The sequence below is a fragment of the Myotis daubentonii genome, chromosome 5 (assembly GCF_963259705.1).
Source record: "Myotis daubentonii chromosome 5, mMyoDau2.1, whole genome shotgun sequence".
Lineage (NCBI taxonomy): Eukaryota > Metazoa > Chordata > Mammalia > Chiroptera > Vespertilionidae > Myotis > Myotis daubentonii.
In genome coordinates this window covers 103085650-103107306 of record NC_081844.1, presented here as the reverse complement: position 1 = coordinate 103107306, position 21657 = coordinate 103085650, and the positions used below count along the sequence as shown (strand labels likewise).

The 21657-nt window shown below is 42.7% G+C and overlaps 1 protein-coding gene across 5 annotated transcripts in view; it reads right to left on the bottom strand.

Moving 5' to 3' along the window:
* Positions 1–21657, bottom strand: part of TENM2 (teneurin transmembrane protein 2) — a 402968-nt gene that overhangs the window by 330509 nt on the left and 50802 nt on the right. For 4 of the 5 annotated variants that reach the window (XM_059699131.1, XM_059699132.1, XM_059699134.1 and 1 more), the window contains one exon: positions 20547–20756. The exons of the other annotated variant lie outside the window; for it this stretch is intronic. In XM_059699131.1, the coding sequence (XP_059555114.1) occupies positions 20547–20756 (210 nt within the window). The remainder of the gene's footprint in view (positions 1–20546; positions 20757–21657) is intronic. 5 annotated transcript variants of the gene reach the window in all.

Genomic DNA, 21657 nt, shown 5'->3' with positions numbered 1-21657 from the left:
TTAGGTCCATCCAAGACCTGCTGAGTCAAAAATTCCGAGGTGGGGCCCCCAAATCTTTGGCTTACAAGCTCTAAAGGTGATTCAAGTGCCCGCTACTGAGATCCTCTGCTTTGAGTAATTAGAAGCAATATTTTGGGAGGATCCAGGTTCAAGCAGCAGTGGCTCAAACCCTAGCTGCTATGCATGAATGTGTGAGTGTGTGTGGATGTGGCCAAGGTAGCTAAGTGCTGTGAGGCTCATTTTCTTCACCAGTAAAAGGCAGAGGGGCAAAAGCAAGGGACAAACTTTAAAAGCCTGGTGCAGTGCCTGGGGCACAGTAAATGTTCAGATGTTGATTTCCAAACTTACTGTTTCCCCAGACGTGTGCCAATGAAGGTTAGTTCCAAAAATATTCAGGAGAAAGCAGAGGAAGATGAAAAGGAACAACGCTGCCTGGTCAATACCTTTGAGAACAAAGGCATCTAGTCTTCTCTTGGAGATTCTCCATTCATATGAGCCTATTAAAGGCTCTGAGAAGTCCTACAACGTTTCTTTCCACACTTTGTTTGATCCAGTCTTTTCTAAGTCCTTCCTTCCTTCCTTCCTTCCTTCCTTCCTTCCTTCCTTCCTTCCTTCCTTCCTTCCTTCCTTCCTTCCCTCCCTCCCCCCCCCCCCTCCCTTCCTTCCTTTCACCGGGGGAGCTGGGACCAGGATAGGGGTGTGGTAAAAAGGAGGCAAAAACAAAAGGAACATTTCTCACCTTAGATTTCAGGTTTAGATTGTTTGCTTTTTAATTGGAGTTTGGGAAGAACGGCCTCCAGAATTTTCTTATAGTAACATACTGAACATTTAGAAAATATGAATAGTTATCTGGCAAACACCCAATAGATATTTATTTAGCACTTTCTAAGTGTAAAATGCTCTCTTGAGTGTTGAGGGTATGGAAAGAAAAGAGGAGAACCAGAATTGGCTTGGGAAGGCCGGCCTGCCTGCCTGAGGGGATGATATTTGAGCCAAGTGAATGAACAGATCAGCCCTGGGGAGATATGGGGAAAGATCTGGGCAGATGCAATAGAAAGAGCAAGGTGATCAAATGAGAGAGCATGGTGGTTCTGAAGAATGCAAAAAAGTCTAGAGTTGCTGCAGAGTGAGGAGAGGAAAGGGGAATGAAAAAAGAAGTTAGGAGAGTTAGGGTCCAGCCAAACCATATCATGTGAGCCACATACATGCTATGGGTTTTAGTCTAAGTGCAGTGGAAATTTATTTTATTGAACATGCTGCTCTGGTCTGGTTTTTAGGCATGAGAATCTTGCCCTATTTTCTGTATTTTCATTGGTGAACACAGAAACTTGAAAGATCAAGAAAACCAAGTATTTTTCCTTCATCCACTCATCCATCCATCCATCCATCCATCCACCCATCCATCCATCCATCCATCCATCCATCCATCCATCCATCCATCCATCCATCCATCCATCCAATAGTCATCTCTGTCTTCTGACATGTGAGGCACTGTGAGTAACAAGTAACAAAGATAGAAAGATAAATCAGACCAAGCTTTCACTTTCCAGGAGTTTATCCTATCATACAGTACGTACAATGTGCAAGAGGCCTGGTAGAAGTATAAATGATATGCTTGTTTCCTTGAGCTACCTTGTCATATTTTTCAGGGCGTCAATGTGCATGCTGGGACTAAATCTTTTTACCACATTCAACAGTACGTCAGGCATACCGGTGTGCATCCTGAGCTTGTGTGGAGCACAGAAAGTAGGGTAATAAGAATTCAAAGCTGACAAATCCAACTCAGTTCCTCTGTCACATAAGACCTCATGCTGCTCAGGGGATGGTCCTGTACTTGAACGATGGTCCTACTGCACAGTTTTAAAAGCCCTTGAAGTTATTTCCTTCTTTATTTCATTAACCAACATGCCTCCCCCCCACACTCTCTGGAAATGTCTCTTATAAGGAACGTTTTCTGTTTCCTGTGGCAAAGGAGAGGAAAGGAGGAAGCCTAGCTACGAAGCATATGCTATGGGAATTTCAGAGTTGTGAGAAGCCAAAAGGAACAGATAAACAGCCCCCAGAAACCCACAAAGTTAAAGAGCTTGTTCCTTTTAAAGAAGTCTAATTGGACACGGCAGGGGTCTTGATCAGTGTGTCTAGTTGTTTTATGAGCGGAATTTTCTACGACAGTGTAGGAAATTCGAGTGTGTGTTCAACTTCTCTGCAGCTGCTTCTCCCACCTCTATGGTCTAACCTTGAACTGATACGACTGATTTTGGAGAGAGTAAGGCCATGGAAATATGTGTGCCAACCCTGAACCTGAGGTATACAAACAGTTTTTACAGTCCATCAACTCTTTGGCCTGAGTAGCTACTGAGTTACCCTCCCATTTTGAATTTCTCTTGCGTTTATCACAGACAGCGAGTTCTGAGTAGCCTACCCTCAATTGCTTACAGGAGGTGATGATGCAGAGTGAAAAGGTGGCAAGAGAAGGAGTAACCAGGGAAGAGGTAATGCTCCACCTCTGATTAGCCTGGAGCGAAATCTCCGTTATTGCTAGGTTCCCTGAGGGAACTGGGATGAAGACTCTGAGTTCTATGGGGGAGAGTGCTTGATGCCACAGCCACGCGGTGTTTCATTACTAATAATAAACAAGTAATGATAACTTGCATGCCTGCTTCTGGCTGTGCAAAGGAGAGGCATTTTCCGCCACACACATTATCTCGAAGCGTAATTATCCCTGAGTTATAAATGGTGAAACTAAAACACAGAGAAGTTAATTAAAGAACTTGCCCAAGGTAACAATAGTCCAAATGGAAAAGGGAATAAGGCTGACTTTGGAGCTCTTAAGAGAGGTTGTTTCCGAATGGTGGTGGAGAAAAAATAAGGGCATGGCTTCCTTTTCTCCTTCTGAGGAAATATTTCTCAAGCTCCTTTGCTAAGCTTGAGCTCATAACATTACAGGTTCTGAAAATGGAAACAGCCCTTCCCCAGTGGATTTTGGATGGTACAGGCCATCCCACGTAAGCACTCTGCCCATGGCCTCTGTCTTGGTTCAGCCACTGACAACAGGCTATGCTGCACTCCTGGTTCCTCACCCGGGGAGGGAAATCCATGCCTGTGTAGAGGCCCCTTTGAAGCTTGGTTGCATTGCACTGGGAATGTTTCTTAGGAGATCAACCTAACTTGATCCAGGTTATTCAAAACATGAGAGTCTGGGCATGGATGTGAGCGGGGCATCTATCTTCCATACGTTTATAAAAAAATGTGTTTGGTTTATATGAAGGTATGTGCTAGTTCTCCTCCATTCTGGGGAATGGGTTTTCACATTTAACGTTTCTGAAATTAGGACTTTATGATTAACATGCATGTTAAATGAAGCATTTCTTTTTCCTCCCTTGAAATGAAGTCCATAGTGTGCTTCCCATCAATACCATTTTACAGTCAATATATCAAATGTATCTATTTCCATTGCAGGCCCCTTTCACTAGGGATGTGAGGCATCCCGTGGCAAAATACAGTGAAATATAAATAGAATTGACTCAGCATAGCATGATTCCCTTTGTAAAAGTTTGAGACTTTTCCAAAGCAGGCTGGTGTCAAATCAAACCCTAGAAGCCTGTGGGTTATTTTGAAAAAGGAATCCCATACTGATCTTGTGCTGTTATGAGGACAAGTTCGGGCCAGCAGAGTCTCAGAGCAGCAGACCTCCTCGGCGTCAGAATGCCGGGAGGAAACCAAAGGAGGTGATCTGGTGTGACATGGCCTTTCAGACCCAGGCGACGCCCAGCACCCGAGACACGATAATCACACTGTGGCTTTTTAATCGGGATGTGCCAACAGCACGTGGCTTCTTATACCAAGATCAGAACCAGAAGCGAGGCGATCTTCCATGTCATATGCTCCCATGTCGACAAAATACTTGAGTTTGAATTCTCCTTGTAACTGACCTTGGCAGAGCAGCATAAAACTTAGCTATGCTGGAAGGATATTTAGTCCAGGTTTCCTAACACTCATTTAACCTTTTCATGACCCATGTGAGCTTTCCTTCTTCTTAACTAGATGTGCTTGTTGATGAGTTTGCCCGGGAAGGCATGGAAATGCAGACTACTTGTGCAAAGGAACCGGCAAATTTGCCCATTTGCAGTTATAATCTTACACGGTAAAAATATTTAAGTTACCACTGAGAGTAGGGGTTAGATGACAGTTGAAATGTCATTGAAAAGCTATTGGTAGTTTAGAGGAAATCAGTCAAGAAGGTAAAGGCATATTTTGGGGTAGTGCAATCTTAAGGGGTAAGAATTCTATTAATTAAAATAAAGCAATAGCTTGAAATACACATGCATATGTTTTTATGTAACATAAAATGGCAAAAACCAAACTATGTGTTAATACGTGTGAACTGGTGGACAGAGTCCTAGAAAACACTGAGCATATGTGGAAAAAATAATAAAAAGGGACCTTGGTGGTGGAAACATTGAGACCATAAAAACTGATAAGACACTTGGATTGTCTGGCCCTCAAACTTCTGATCTGGTAAGTGGAGACGGTAATACTTCCTCAGCACATGGCAGTGATGGGGGTTTTAAATAAACAAGGCACACTATGGTGTTTTCTAAAGGCAAAGATGGCATTCCAACAGGGAGACTATGATTAATGACGACGGTGGCTACCACCATGCTCATAGTCATCAAGGATGCCCACAGGTTAGATGACTAGGACGGCAAGTCCAGAGGCCAGGAAAATCACAGAAAGGAGCAAAAGTACAGAAGGTCTGCCCCATATAAAACAGGAAGCCTCTACTTACCATGATGTGATATAGGCCGTAATGTTAGATTTGTTTTTTCAAGAAAGACAGAATTTGAATTTTTATATAAAAATCTCTTGATTTTTGCCCTGGTTGCTGTGTCTCAGTGGTTAGAGCATCTGCCTGAACCCTGAAGGGTTGCAGGTTCGCTTCCTGGTCAATGGCACATACCTGGGTCCAGGAGCGTATGGGAGGTAACCAATCCATGGATCTCTATCACATTGATGGGTCACTCTCTCTCCCCCTCCCTCCCTTCCACTCTCTCTAAAAAACAATGGAAAAAATATCCTCGGGTGAAGATTAACAACAACAAAAATTATCTCCTGACTTTTTAAAAATGTTGTCACCTAAATAAAAACATTTTAAAAATAAAAGCAGGGACAAATTAAAAAGGTTGGCAAGCTCATCTGTCCAACCCAAGGGCCAGATTTTGCAACCTCTGAGCTAATTAATGTATATAAGCTTGTTCTTTGAAAGAGAAAATATTATAAAAACATAAGTGATAATGATTATTATTTAATATCATCATCATCATCATCATCATCATCATCATCATCCCCACCAATCCAGGAAGAAGCAACAGTCTTAGTTTCCAATCTTTGGATGGAAAATGTTTCTGTGCTTCTAAAGAGAGGTGCCAGACCCAAGGCTTTCTTGGAAGTGGTATAGTGTCTTGTGCTTGATTCTTGTTCTTTTCATGGAATTTTGACATTCGAAAGTTGGAGGAGACCTTTCTAAACAGCTGGCACAAAATCTCTCAACACTATACAAGGAAAAAATGGAGGGTGAAAGAAGAGAACTGACTGCCCAGGTAACACGGTGGGTTCCCCGTAGGATTAGGTTCAGATTCTGATTCTCTGGCCCCCACTTCTCTAGGGCTCTTCCTTTCTTGGCTTCACAGATTCTTTTTTATCTTGTGAACCCTTCCTTTCAGCAATTGGAGATCAATAAAGAGAAGCAGAAAAGGCCAAGTCTGTCCCGTGTAATATGACTTTTTCCCTCCCTGTGAATTATTTTCACAACCTCAGTCTCTTATATTCTAACCAGTTTTCTGTCTTCACGAGAAGGTGCAGAGGTCAGCAAAAGAAATCATCAAACCAGCATCCTGATATTTAAATACGTGGTGTCCCATCCAATCTCTGCTTATTTTTTGCAGCAAATTGCTTGACCTGAATGAGAAGAACGTGAGAAGAATGCAGTAGAAACGGGGGCGGGGTCATGAGCTGGTAAAGATCACTGCTCCTTTATGGCAGCCAGGGAGCCGCTGATAGAAATGTATCAGAGACAACGGCTCCCGCAGAAAGAATAACATGTAAAGCAGTGTCTTATGCAGGAGAGTGAAAGAGGGGTGGGTAATGGTGGGGTGCCCCAGGGAGATGGAAAAGGTCATTGAGATGAAAATAACCTTGGGAACTTGGGAAGAGGGCTCCATTACCACAGCCCAGCAGAAAACACAGGAGCCAATCAGATGGAACAGATTGAAATGCGATACCAGCCAAGTGTGAATGCCACGGCATGCACTGAAACTATTTGGGGAGCTGGCACGGAGGAATAGGAGTCCTGTCCCCACCCCCAGCCTACGGTTGGACACCAACACAATTCAAAAGCAGGGATTTGTAAGGTCACAATGTACAAAGTGCATCTTTGTAAATCCTATGGGAGGGCTGGGGGTGGGAAAGTGTGATGAAGATGGAGCAGGGTTCCTTCTGCACGGGGCCACTGACTATCCCACTGAGGTGTTTAAATATGCCACGCCATCAGCTTCATTTATTATTCTTTTTTAAAGCAAAGGGATGCAAAAATCTGACTTAGCGTGGAAGAAGGAAAAAAGAAAGAACGATTGATCATTGCCTTTATTGCTGGCTTTCCATGGTTGAGTGTTCTCTGATAGAATTGGTTCAACTCCAAGATGCTGTCTTAGAAACAATTATTGTTTTCCACTAAAATACAACTCTTGCAGAAAGCATTAATTTAAGTGATAACTGCCTAAATGCCTCAGTCTCAAGAATGTGTGTGCCCCCTCATCTTTAGATTTATAAGCATCAGAAAGGAATAAGGATAATAAAACAACAGAAATCATAAAGATTTGACAGAAAATGACAAAAGAGAGGGCTGGGATTGGCCCGAGGGGTATTGGAGGAAAGACTGGTACAGTCATACCCTCTTTTCAGTGGAGGGTACGTTCCCAGACCCCCAGTGGGTGCCTGGAACCTCTGATAGTACCAAACCCTAGATATTCTACATTTTTTCTTATACATACCTGTGATAAAGTCTAATTTATAAATTAGTCACAGTAAGATATTAACAATAATAACTAATTACAAATAGAGCAATTATAACAATACACCATAACAAAAGTTATGTGAATGTTGTCTCTCTCTCTCTCTCTCAGAATATCTTGTACTGTATTCACCCTTTTGTGATGATGTGAGATGATAAAATGCCTGGGTGATGAGATGAGGTGAGGAGAATGACGTAGGCATTGTGATGTAGTGTTGGGCTGTACACAAGGGTGACTTGAACCCCAGCACTGCTATACCGGGACAGTCATCTAACAACAGAGATGTCTCCTGAGTAAGCAATGGGCAGGGAGCATATACAGCGTGGACATGATCGACAAAGGGATGATTCACCTTCTGGGCAGAAAGACGCAACATTACATCCTGCTACTCAAAACAGCGCACAATGTAAAACTTATGAAATGTTTATGTCTGGAATTTTCCATTTAATATTTTTGGGCCACGTTTGACCATGGGAAACTGAAACCATACAACATGAAACCGTGCATACAGGGGGAGGACTGTACTGGAATTTTAAAATACAAAAGAGTTTTTCTATATTATACTAGTTTATTTAGAATCTTGAGTTTAAATATTAACTAGTAGGTTTCTTTGCTTGCTTCTGGCTTTCTTGGCCGCCCACACTGCTATATGCCATCAGCCAGAAACACCTTAATCCCTCACCTCTTCTACTACAGAATGAGAAAACCAGCTGGTGAGCCAGGGTCTACCCCCACTACATTCTTGGGCCATTCTTTGGAATTGAAGTTACCTTATGCATACCTTTTCCTCCCTCCTTTGGCTTCATTCACTCTTTCTTTCCTCATTTGCTTAATATTTAACATCTGCTTTGTGCTAGCTAAACATGGAGAGTAAAATGGAACACAAGGGAGAAATGGTTCTTTTCTTCAAAGAGTGTAAACCTAATGTTGAATCTAGTCAAATGGTGAGTTCAATGACAGAGGAGACATGGGAGCTCTGGAAGGAAGAATAACCCAGATTAGGGAGATCAAAAGGCTTCCTGGAGAAAACGACATCACATGCAAAGACTCTAAGGTGTCGACGGGGCACAGTCAGTCACTATGTTAGAAGTGGGATGAATGGTGAGATATGGGGAGAGGGAGGTGCATAAGAGCCTTTTATGATACGCTACAGGGTATAGACTATATCCAAGGAACAAGGGGGTCCTACTGAAGAGTTTGAAGTATCTTATTCACTTATGCATTTAATAGAAACTCTAACTGAGTTGTGAGAACAGATTAGATTAGGAAACAGGCTCAAAGAAAAAAGAATCAATTACAACCAATTAGATCTTCAGGCCAAAGATAATAGTAATTTGAGCTGGGGTGGTGGCAGCAGGGATGTAAAAATATTTAAGAGTCAAACTGGATAGGGTTTGGAAATTTATTCTAGGTAGAAATGAGGAACAGCAAGGGTGGTTTCTGAGTGACTGATTGGATGATAGGGACAGGCACTAAGATGAGAAAAACCAGAGAAGAGTTAAATGGAAGAATATGTTTCAAATTAAGTGTGAAGAGTTTTATTTCTGAGCTTTTGTTTTTGAATTATCTATTGGACATCTTAGCTGAAATACACAGGGGGCATTTAGATATATTGGGTAAAAGATTTGACCTGGAGAAAAGGACACTGGAGCCATGAACTCATAAATTGTAATTTAGTGGTGAGTGTGGATGACTACCCATGGGAGAGTACATGAAAAATAGGGGTGAGGGGCTGGATTTTAACATATAGGTAGCCTGGCATTTAAAGGGTAAGCTGAAGGAGGAATTCGCAGGAAGGCAGAAGGGGCCAGAAACATAGGAACAAGAATGAGAAGCAGAACCTTAGATGCCAAATGAAAGGGCATTTCAAGGAGAAAGGAAGAGTGAAGAAGAGAAGTGTGAGATGTGATGAGAAATGTCTACTAAATTCAGCAAATAGGAGGTGATTTTTGAATGTAGTAAAAATAGTTACCAAGTGAGTAAACATAATAGGTTGCGGAGTATGTGGGGAGTGGGAGAGTAGAAGGGAGGTAGAAAACCCTTTCTAGAAACTTTTCTGTAAATAAGAGGAATAAATCCCCACATATTTAAATACTATTGGCAAAGATCCTTCAGAGAAGAGAACCTTAATACAGGGAGCAGCTAGGGCCAGCGGGGATTGAGAACCTAAGGAGAGAAGGGAGATGAGGTTTCTTCATTGTAACAGAAATAGGAAGGTAGCCTTGAACTGTACTCCCACACCCAGCATCTAGCTTTTTCCTGCTTTATACTCAGCTGGATGCTGCTGGGAGTGGAACTGTGTCCCTTGAGAAGATGTTGATGCCTGTGACCTGATTTGGAAAGAGGGTCTTTGCAGATATGATTAATTTAAGGTCATATTGGTCATTAGGGTGAACCTTAAATCCAATGACTGGTATCCTTACAAGGGGGGATTTGGAGACCCAGAGACACACACAGGAAGAAGATGGCCATGTGAATATGGAGACACAGACTGAAGTTATGTTGCCACAGTACCAAAATCTCCAACAAACACCAGAAGTGAGAAGAGGCAAGGACGGGTTCTTCCCTGGAGCCTTCGGAGGGAGAGTGGACCAGCCAACACCTTAATTGTGGACTTCTAGCCTCTAAACTGGAAAGGGAGTAAGTTCCTGTTGTTGTCAGCCACCCAGGTTGTGGTACTTTGTAAAGGAAGGCCCAGGAAACTAATACAGATGCTAAGGCCAGGCATTCCCTAGTAGCCTAACTCTCTAGATTATTGGCTGTATCATCAAAAAGGTATCATCAGAGGGAATTAGCTCAAAGGCACTACCAACTCAGAAGAGCAGCTCCTAAAAGGCATGAAGAGAAATATATTCCTTGGGTCCAATGAAGACAATAGATTAGATAAACATGCATCTTTTCTCATCACTCCTTATGGTGCCTTTTCTGTTCTTTCTAACAGTGACCAAGCTCACAACCCCCATCAGAGATGATCTCAGATCTTAAAGGTATTACAAGGACCTGCCCAAGTCAGAATGTATCCACCTTTCTGTAGCCCCGGTCCATCACTGCCCTTTACCAGTAAAAGGCTACATCAATAAGGATGTCTTGGACACATTTCAACCTGCACCAAGTGCTAAATGATACAAAACGATGAGAGAAATGACCCTTGTCTTTAAGTGGTGGCAATTTAATGTTGACACAAGTGACTTATATGCATGAAATACCAAGAGAATATTACAAATCAGAATGTAATGAGGTGCTAAATTGAATAAGGCAGATGATAAGGCTGTTGTGCAGTTCTGGCTCTGCCTCTATTTGGCCAGAGTTGGATGGGAAAGCTTTGGGGAAAAGATGGGACCTGTGCTTAGATGGATGCTGGGTTAGTAATGAGGAGGAACGGTAGTTACAGGATCTTCTCCGTCTCATGCCATCCTAAGCCTGGGATTTTTCAGCAAGGCTGGAGGCTGGGATGGGATAAAGTACTAAAGCCCTAACAACTCCACAGGGCTCCCAAATCAACAGAAGCAGATACAGACAAATCTACGGATTCAAGGAAAATGCTCCAGTGCCTACCCATTCAAGTTCATAGCACCTGGTGTTATCTCAAACACATAGCCCCTAATCAACACCTATTTGTTGAATGAAATATATCTGAGAATATTAAACGGCTACCATTTGGGGTTCTAACATTGTATTGAGTGTTCTATATGCCTGATCTCTTATTTTTACTTTTTCATCTAAAGAAAAATGCATACAAAGAGTGAGATAGTTATATGTGTTTGGTTCAAGAATTGCAATCCTTTTTTTATCATCACTAAATTCTTCCTTCCCAGAGGCAACCACGTTTACCTTTTTTAGCTGATTATTTTGGTTTTTCTTTCTAGGTCTATAAATAATATGCTTAGCTGCTATTTCTTGCATTTTCAATTTTAGGCATTACCTAGAAACTTCTGACTTATAGAAGATGCAGACTTGGGCTTTTTTTGTGTACCTGCCAAGTCCACATATGTACCTGTTCCATTTCTCCTTCCTTCTGATATAATACTTAGACCATTATTCAAGGTTTATATGTCATTATGGTCTCATAAATGCTGTGAAGAGTTGAGCCATGGAGTACACGATGACTATTTTATTTTATTTCTTGAACATATATATATTTTGTTTCTGGAATTGTCTTTTAAACATTTACTTAAATGTCTGTCTACTTCTCATTGTGTAGACTGTTTTCTTTGGGTCAAGTTCCAGCTATACTGCTTAATCACTACCTGTCCTTGGGCAAGTTACTTAACCTCTCTGAGCCACAGTTCTCCCATCTGCAAAACAGGGATGATATTAATCCCAAACCACAGTGCAATGGTGTCAATGTCCTCCAGCCACACACCACCAACAGCACACTGCTGGGTTTATGAACTCCCTGCAAGGAGGGAGAAGGCACAGGAAGGGGAGCCACAGTGCTTCAGCGGAAGGGTGCTAGGAAGGGCTGTGTGAGGTGATGTTAGGGAGGCCTCAAGGCTCACTCTCATTTGGTGCTGTCTGAGATAATTCTATAACCAGATGTCTCATTATGTCTTATCTACAAGAAGGGCTGACTAGAAGAGGCTAAAACAAATTGGTAAAGAAAGAACAGTTACACAATTTAGCCCAGAGAGAGGAATGTTTTGTATTTTTGTGTTTGGGACAGCAGCCTTTTTTGTGTGTCTGTGTTTAGGCAAGATGATGAAACGGTACAATTTTCATTTTATGTCACCTAGTCACAGAGTGGCCTGGCTGAGTGCTGGGGTCCTGCAAGACTGCTTATGTTTAAAGACAGAGCACCATGGCCCAGTTGGAAATGCCAGGCTGGCTCCTGGAAGCACCCATTCCAAGATGTTAGTGTGAAGCCGTTCCCAGCCTCAAGGGCTACATTTGTCTTTCTTAGTGTTGAGGATTAAATGTGTTACCATTTGTAAAAACTGGTAGAACAATGGCCACCATAGAATAAACCCTTAGAAATGTGTGCTATAGGACACTAAAAGCATAGGAAAAAAGAACAAAAATAGGTAAGTTGGACAACATCAAAATTAAAAACTTTTGCATATAAAAGGACATTCAACAGAGTCAAAAGGCCACTGCCAGGATGGGAGAAAATATTTGCAAATCATATTTCTAATAAGTGATTGACATAAAGCACATGTAAGAACTCCTACAACACAACAACAACAAAAAGCCTAATTATTAAGTGGTCAAAGGACCTGAATAGACAATTCTCCAAAGAAGGTGTACAAATCAACGATAAACACATGAAAAGATGCTCAGCCTCAGTAATCATTAGGGAAATCCAAGTCAAAACCACAATGAGATGCCACTTCACATGCAATAGGATGGCTATCCTGTATAATAAAATGCTAATATGCAAATTGACCAAATGGCAGAACAACCAGTCACTGTGACGCACACTGACCACCAGGGGGCAGATGCTCAACACAGGAGCTGCCCCCTGGTGGTCAGTGCACTCCCACCTCCGCGGCAGCCCTAAGGATGTCCAACTGCCAGCTTAGGCCTGCTCCCCACAGACAGCGGGCCTAAGCTGTCAGTCGGACATCCCCCGAGGGCTCCTGGACTACGAGAGGGAGCAGACAGGACTGAGGGACACCCTCCCCCCGCCCCTCTAAGTGCACAAATTTCATGCACTGGGCCTCTAATTTTATATATATATAAATATCAACAGAAAAGATATCTCAGAAAGGATGTAGAAAAATTGAAAACCTTGTTCATTGCTATGGTAGGAATGTCAAATGGTATAACCACTGTGAAAAACACTATGGCAAGTCCTTTAAAAATGAAACATAGAATTGCTATGTGATCCAGTATATTCTGAGCACATATCCAAAAGAAGTTGAAGCAGGCACTTGGATAGATATTTGTACACCAATGTTTATAGCATCATCTTTTACAATAACCAAAATGTGGGAACAACCCAAGTATCCACTGATGGATGAATAAACAAAAATGTGGTATTCAGACACAAAGAATGTTGTTCAATCTTCAACAAAAGGGATTTTTCTTTTCTTTATTGACTAAGATATTACATATGTGTCCTTATCCCCCTTCTGCTCCCCCCACCCCCACACTCATGCCCCCACCCCCTGTTGTCTTTGTCCATTGGTTAGGCTTATATGCATGCATACAAGTCCTTTGGTTGATCTCTCCCCCTTACCTCCGCCCTCCCATACCCTGTCTCTGAGGTTTGACAGTCTGATCGATGTTTCTCTATCTCTAGATCTGTTTTTGTTCATCAGTTTTTGTTGTTCATTATATTCCACAAATGAGTGAGATAATGTGATATTTATCTTTCTCTGACTGGCTTATTTTGCTTACATAATGCTCTCCAGTTCCATCCATGCTATTGCAAATGATAAGAATTCCTTCTTTTTTTACCGCAGCATAGAATTCCATTGTGTAGATGTACCACAGTTTTTTAATCCACTCATCTGCTGATGGGCACTTAGGCTGTGTCCAAATCTTAGCTATGGTAAATTGTGCTATGAACATAGGGGTGCAATATCCTTTCTGATTGGTGTTTCTAGTTTCTTGGCATATATTCCTAGAAGTGGGTCAAATGGGAGTTCCATTTTTAGTTTTTGAGGAAACTCCATATTGTTCTCCACTAGTCTGCATTCCTACCAGCAGTGCACAAGGGTTCCTTTTTCTCCACATCCTCACCAGCACTTGACATTTGTTGATGATAGCCATTCTGACAGGTGTGAGATGGTACCTCATTGTCATTTTGATTTGCATTTCTCAGATGATTAGTGACTTTGAGCATGTTTTCACATGTCTCTTGTCCTTCCTTATGTCCTCTGAAAGGGACTTCTGACTATAACATGGATGAGTCTTGAAGGCATTATACTAAGTGAAGTAGACAGTCACAAAAGGATATAGGTTGTACGATTCCACTTATATGAGGTGCTTAGAATAGTCAAATTCATAGAAACAGAAAATGAAAGGTAGCTGCCGGGGCTTGGGAGAAGGGGATGAGGAGTTAGTGTTTAATGGGTTCGGAGTTTCTGCTGGAAGATGAAAATGTTCTGGAACAGATGGTTATGGTAATGGTTGCACAACAATATGATTGAACTTAATGCCGTAGAACTCGTACACTTAAAAATGCTAAAAATTTCCTTTTATCTATATTTTTATCACGTTAAGTGTTAAATTAAAAAGTAAATAATATCAAACTGATCTGTTCCAACTGTCTAAATCTCCTTTCAGAATGGCATTTAATATCCCTAACAGCTTGAGGACTTACAGATGTTCACTCCTGTTTTACAGATAAGAAAACTGAGGCATGGATTAAGTAAATTATTCAATATCATAGTGTCAGAAAGTGACTGAGTTATGATTCGAATTCAAGTGGTATGGATGTCAGAATCCATACTTTTAAGAAGATAGTTGTTTTTAATTATTATTTTTGGGAGCGATCTGAGAGGTTTACTGGGGCTGAGGCTGTACTCTCTGTTGCAACTACCCACTGGTGAAAGGAATCTGTCTTTTCAGTCAACAGAGAACAGAGACATCCTTCACAAGGGGCTGGGGCCACATTTTCAAGTGGCTATCGAATATTCTACAGAAGCTGATTAGAAGTAATTGTAGTCTTTAAAGGAATTCCGGAAAAGCTAACATTCTGGGTAAAAGCTGTTAGGGCAGGAAACTGTTAAGATGTCACACGGAGCCCCCAGGACATCTCGCCAACCTCCTGTTTGTACCAAGGAGCCAAGGACAGAGATGGAGAGGTGGAATGTACACAGTGCGTATCGACTTTGGGGATTTTGTCAATAGCAAGATTATTTGCTGAGCAGGAGCGGTGCTGTGCCGTATGTCACTTCCAGGCTGCACCTCTCCAAAGGAATTACCTGTCCATCTTGCTTGTGTGCTCACGTGCACCGAGGTACGGAAGAGCAGCCTCACCCTATCTGGGCTGGAAATTGCTAGACCTACGAACTACGTGTGTACTGGGGATGGGGGCAAGAAAGCACCTATGAAAGAAGCAAAGGTCTGATCTCTGTTTGCTACACTGCCGGCCAGGGAGCAGGGCCCAGAGAATCCAACAACCATCAGTTCTCAATTCTCAGGGGGAAACCTTGTTTCGGAGGCTGGGTGATGCCCTCTAGGAGCTTGGGTCAGACTACGGGGAGCTATGCCTTCTCCGCTTGCTGCTGGGACATTTCAACAGGTTTTGTAGGACCCCAACAGGTGCTATAGGACTCCAACAGGAGCTACAGGACCCCAAACTGTGCTTTTCGACGTTTGTAGTGAAATGACGAGCTGCTGCTTTACATGACACTGTAGGGCTCAGTTTTGTCCACGGCCCAGAGGGTGGAGTGAAATCTACTCTGTCAGGACGAGGTTCTTCCAAACCTTCTTGTTTACAGATGAACTACAAAGTTCTAACGTATCTCAGACAGACCCAGGTCAAATATAGGTATATTGCATATATTTTCAAAAATAAGTATATTCCCCCAAGCTGAGATGCGATCTGTCCTCTTCCCCACCATTATGATTTTTTCCCCCATCATACATAATAAAATCAGGAAATTTAGAAAATAAAGGCTGTTATGAAAGACATTAGCTAATTCATTTATTTACTAAATACTGTTTGAGCACCTACTATGGCCTGACACCAGGAATCTTGCCGGGGTCTCCACATGTTGGATGAAGCTGAGAGGAGAAAGGAAAGCCTAGAAGGAGGCTGTGAGGTCCAGTGCAGCTCACGAGGGGAGTGGGATAAGCAGCCTCACAATGCACAACGACTTTAAGAAAATGAGCTGGTATTATGAGCAGGGTACAACCATCGATGTGAGCTATTTAGGAAATTCTAAGTTAAATTACAGTGGCACAATCTGCTTAAGAGGCAAGAAAACTTACAACGTGTTAGAGGAAAAATTCTTCCCCAAAGCTCACTAATGTAGGGGAAGAAGTTTCATTAATAAAACAATTCTGTGCCCCGCCCCCTCCCTTTCTCATTCAAAACCAGCCCATGGCTGGTGGGAAGGGCCCAGGAGTGAATTCGTCCAGGAGCCACACTTCAGTTTCCATGAGAGGATATCAGTGTGAACCTCTCTGTGGCTGTCAAGACAAATCTGTAACACAGAACATTTGCTTTGGCTAATTCCCCTAAACATTTAGTTATGAGCAATGATATTAAAGGTTTAGTGTCTAAGGGACAAGCAGTTTCCATGGTCCTTTATGGAGCGAACGTTTATGTATGGATCAAGTTTTGTCCTTGGGCTGTGTTTTTGGACATTTGTGGAATTTTTTAAAACTGCAAATGCTTTCTATGGCATATGTGGAGGGAGGTTATAAGAATGTCAGCAGGGAATTCTTCAGCACATGCATGATAGCAGGTCACGGGAATTCAGCCTCTTGGAAGCAACTTCTTTCCAGTCTCGCTATGAGGATTGACAGAATTTCCCTGAAACAGATGGTTTGTGTTTATCTCATGAATGTTGTGCATATTGTTCCTTCTCTGTTTCCCTTTTTGCTTTGGTTTCTAGGAAGCTCAAGTATTTTTGTTGGTCTTAAATAATGGAACAGGGCTTTACATACATGAGTTTATGTTTTCCTCTCTACAATTTCCTTTACCCTTATTGTCTAACTAGAGGCCTGGTGCATGCACCGGTACGGTCTCTTGGCCTGGCCTGCAAGGAGCGGGCTGAAACCAGCAGTCCGACATCCCCCGAGGGGTCCCGGAGTGCAAGTTGCTGTCGCTCTGTGTGCTGTGTGTTGAGGGTCTGCCCTCTGGTGGTCAGTGTGCATCATAGCTACCAGCCAGTCGGCCGGTCGGCTGGTTGCTTAGGTTTTTATATATAGAGATGTAGATTATAATTTCTAGTTTTTAAAAAAATTGTCATAAGCTTTCACAAATTATGGGGGACATATAAGAAAAGGGAAGGAAAAAAAGGGATGGATGAGTTAATAAATGAAGCTCTTTTGCTTTATGATGCCAGGTAACCAAGATAATCATTAAATGATCTAGCCAGTTGAATTCTTGGGCCACTCTAGGCAACCCCAAACTTGCTGGTTTGGATGTACAAGTTTCCTTTAGAATTGAACCAAAACATTGGCTTTTAAAAAAGGGCCCGGGCACCTTTAACGTGCTCAGTTACACTTGGAGGCTTTGCAGCTGGGAGGGCTCCCCCGTCACAGAGGACCGAGTGGGAGGGCCCTGTCTGACAGGTATCCGGTGACATTTCTTCCCTATGTCTGATGCTACTAATGAGTGTTCTACACCCCTTCATTCAGACTTTTAAGAAAACGGAAAACGCAACCTTTTATGAGAGGGAGGTAAGCCAATGCTTTTGATTACAGTGTGGCTGCCCGTTTATTTTCTGCCTCATACGCTCATAGCAAAGTGCAGACCCCAGTCCTGTTTGAAAGGCTGTCTCATCATGCTTGCATCTGCAGGGCCCTCCATTACGCTGCCACTCGGATTCAGATTTTCTTTCCAGATGAGTTATTTCATAGGGTTTGAAATTATGCCGCTATAACACAAGAAACAACTCTGGAGCTAATCTGGCCTGGCAGAAGGCCGGACACAGGACGAGCCACCTGCCAGAGCTTAGCTTTGGGGAAAGAGGATGCTGGAGGGAAGGGAGGTGCCACTCTTCTAAGCATCTCACTAGGGTCCCTGGGTATCAGCTTGATTGGCACAGAATGAAGGTTACAGTGATTTGGCTCCAAAGGTGCCAAGGTTTTAGTACCATCCACTAAAGAATGTGCTGCACTCATAGAAAATAATGACACAGAGCCATAAAGGTAAAGCACTGTTGTTGCTTCGAGGAGCTTTTCATGTTGTCCAAAGCATTTTAGTTGTGCAGTTTATGTCTGGTTGTCTCTTTAGAACAAAGGGTCTTCGGGCAGGAAATGTGTGCAGTGACTCCCCTACTGATGGCCTTCGCTAATGCCAAGCAATAACAGCAACCATCGAGGACAGCAGGGAATCATGGCTTACTGTCATGCCTGAGCTGATTGTGTTGGAAGGGGTTTTATTTCACCTGAGAAAGAGCTGGAGACCAAACTGATACCAGGGCTTCAGAACACAAGGTCCCTGCCAAGGGACTAACTTAAACAACTCTGTGTAATTAACCAGCTAAACGTAACACAGCCAATCACATGGTTGCTCTGTTGGTGCTATCATGCCCTCAGAACAATCCGGTCCCTTTAATATCCAATTCAATTCTGAATGCCCAGGCCCAGCTCTGCACTTTGCATTGTCTGTGTCAAACTCTATTTTCTATCCTTGATGTCAAATTTAAATTCATGGCAACTGCATTCAGATCTTGATAGAATCCTCAATTTGCCCTGGACCCTAAATCCATTCCATAAGACACACACATGCACTTGCATGCGCCCACACACACACACACATGTGAGCACACACATATTTGAACTTGATTTGCACTCACTTTGGTTAAGCCAGAGTTCTCAGATAAGTATCCACTGCAAACAAGGGTATTGCACAATTGGGTCTTTATCCCTTATGTGAAGAAATCATATCAGCTCAGCTCTTGTTTGGGGTGAAAATGGACCCTCCAGTTTTCTGTGGTATTTTGCCCTGTTACGGAAGCTTAAATCGCTATCAATCTTAAGTGAGCTGGACAAATTGGAGCAAGGGATGAAAAATGGATGATATGTTTGACTCTGAACACATAGATCCATTGTGTCCACCCAAATGAGGTTTCGATTAGGCATAAAGCCAACAAGAATACCCTATCCACAACTTACATTCTGATACAATGTCCAAAAGAAAAGTCACTCACGGCCTCATCACTAAGAAAACACACTAGTTGGCTCTGAGATATGAACTGACCTCTCATGGAAATCATCTTTGCTTGTGTACCTATAAATGCATGAAAGAATATAGTTTTTAAAAGCTCATCTTCTCCCTAATAATTGTCTGTTTTTAAAAAGCTATCAGCAGGTGCACCTCATTTCGAAAGCCTCTTGTCCTTCTGAATACAACATTCATCATGATTGCATCATATGAAACAAAAAGCAGCAAAACATAAGTGAGAATCGTTCAATTAAATGCAACATAATCTCAGTAGCAACAACAAAAAAAGGGTTCTGTAGCTAAAACCAGGTTCTGATAAAAGGAGAAAAGGGAATATATTTCTGCATATTTTTAATTACATAGAATTTCCTCAAACATGATTTTTTATAATATATTCCATTAAGTTAACATCATATTTGAAGAAAGAGCATTTTCCGATTTCATTTGAAGCCTGATTTTGAGCAATTACAGTGTCATTGTTCTGCAGTAGAAAGGTTGAATTCATTTACTGCATGGTTATGCTAGTTATGATTGATGTCTCTTCTCCAAATGATAAACCAATCACCCCAATGATGTAATGTCATTTTAAGAGTGCCATAATCACATTTCTCTCAAACTAGAAGCTCTGATAAGTTCTAATAAAGATTTATGATAGATTAAAGGCCTTCATAATATCAACAATGGATTGCCCGTTTGATGAGAGATTTGATTAGGTAATTTTTTGGGGGAAAGAACAATATGAGTTTACTAAATATATCAGGCCTAGTTTTGAAGAAGGGCATGGGCCATCATAAGTAGCAGTCCATCATTCCATCTCCAGAATGAATCATCGTAAATGTAGTCATGAGGTCCTATCTAATTGTAGAGGCTGAGGCCAGTGGTGGCGTACAATCGTGGATGGAGCCCAAACACAATCTCATCCAGGAACATTCTTGGCATGGAAGCTCGGTCCTGCCTTGGACAGGATATGTTAATGGACACCATGAGTGGCCAGTTCAGAAGATAACTCCAAAGCCTTTGAGTCAGGAGCAATTAATTTCTACAGCTGCCTTGCCTTAGGCCATGGGGACTTAAACCTAGACACTGTCCGCTCTTAGGTTCATGTATTTTGTGAACACATCACCAACAGGAGAAGTCAAAATAAAGCATAATTACTGCTGGGCCCAGAGCAATTGCACCTAAGATTTAGAGGTTGGAGCTGAGGCAGTAGCCACAAAATCATCAAAAGTGAGGCAGAACCCTGGGACCTGTGAATGTGAAAACCACAGTAAGAACTAAGAGTAAGAGGCAGTGTTTATCCATCAGAAACAAAAGATCAGACATACACACAATTGGGCATGTGAGGGTGTCCAGGGTGCTTGGCTCCGACCAGAATCACAGTAAAACAAAATTGAACATTCCGCTGTCTCTCTGACTATCCCCTTTGAGACCTGCATGCTTCTAGCTGCAGCAGTGGCCACATTCCTTTCACCGAAGGACGCCCAAACCCTGTTGAGACCAGCAAAGCCTTATTTGTGACCTTCGACGAAGGTATACTGGAACCATAATGTCACGACAAACGTATTTCCCCCCGGATGCGCCCCACACCACCTTCTCCCCAGCCCTTGTTTCCAAGTTGCCATTTTGCTGGAGATGCAACGTGACCATGCACACAACAGCGCACATTCAGACCACAGTTTCCTTACCACTGCTGGAGGCTTGCTGGGGCCCTGAGCATGCTCTGAGCAGGTATGAATTGGGGGAGAATTCCTCATCGGGGTTGGTGTCCATGATTTGATGGGAGGTGTTGCTGTCTAGCAATGGCATCTGGCAGCTAACGGGTGGAGGATTATGAGAGCTAGGCAGCTGAGCAGATGGGAGGAGGCTAGACGAAGATGTAGGTGGAATGGGACGACCTGGGAAAGAGGACAGAGGGGTCAAAGGTCAGCAATGAGTGTCATGAGAGCATCCAGAGAAAGTTACATTGAAACCACCTTACAATAAAAATATCTAAAAGAAAGGAAGAAAGACAATGCTCCAGATGTATTATTTCAAGGGGTTAGACGTTTCTCCACAGGTCTAAATTCATACAACACGTAGTTGCATGTTTCAGAAAGCCAGTGTGAGCAGAAATATCCACCTACATGGCTGATGTGGAATCCATCTGGAAAACGTCCAGTTCTTTCCATCTCCCCTGCTGCCGTCCTAATGTAGACGGCATCATCCCTACCCAACAGTCTCCTTGCTGGTCTACCTGCGTCCCCTCTGTCCCTATCCCATCTCCACAGCAGCAGAACATGGTAAAAATAGAAATCAGGTCATATCGCTCGCCTGCTGAGCGCTCCCCCATTGCATTCAGAGAGAAGTCCAGATCCTGGATGATCATCTCCATGTCTTGCCTACTCTGGCACCAGCCGCCTCTAACTCCCCTCTGATGGTGGCCTTACCACTCCCCACGCGGCCCCTTGTTTGCTAGCCACAGCGCTGTCTCTCGCTGCTTGAGCGTGCCAAGTCATTCCACTTTCGCAGCCTTTACCCCTCCGGTGCCCTCGACATGGAACATTCTCCCCGACTCGCCACCTAATATTCACAATCCTGCTTCTTCTCTTCGTTCAAGCCTTCCCTGTTTGTCTTCTTGAAAACGGCCCATCTGTCTGCTCGATCCTATTAGCCTGTTTAAATATGTTCCTAGCCCTTACCACTATCTGAAGGTGGACCTCTGTGTATTTTATTTGCTCCCGTGTCTGCAGTGTCTTCCTAGCGTATTGCACCTCTTGAATGGATGAACAAATAAATAAGGGAGACTAAAACCAAGTC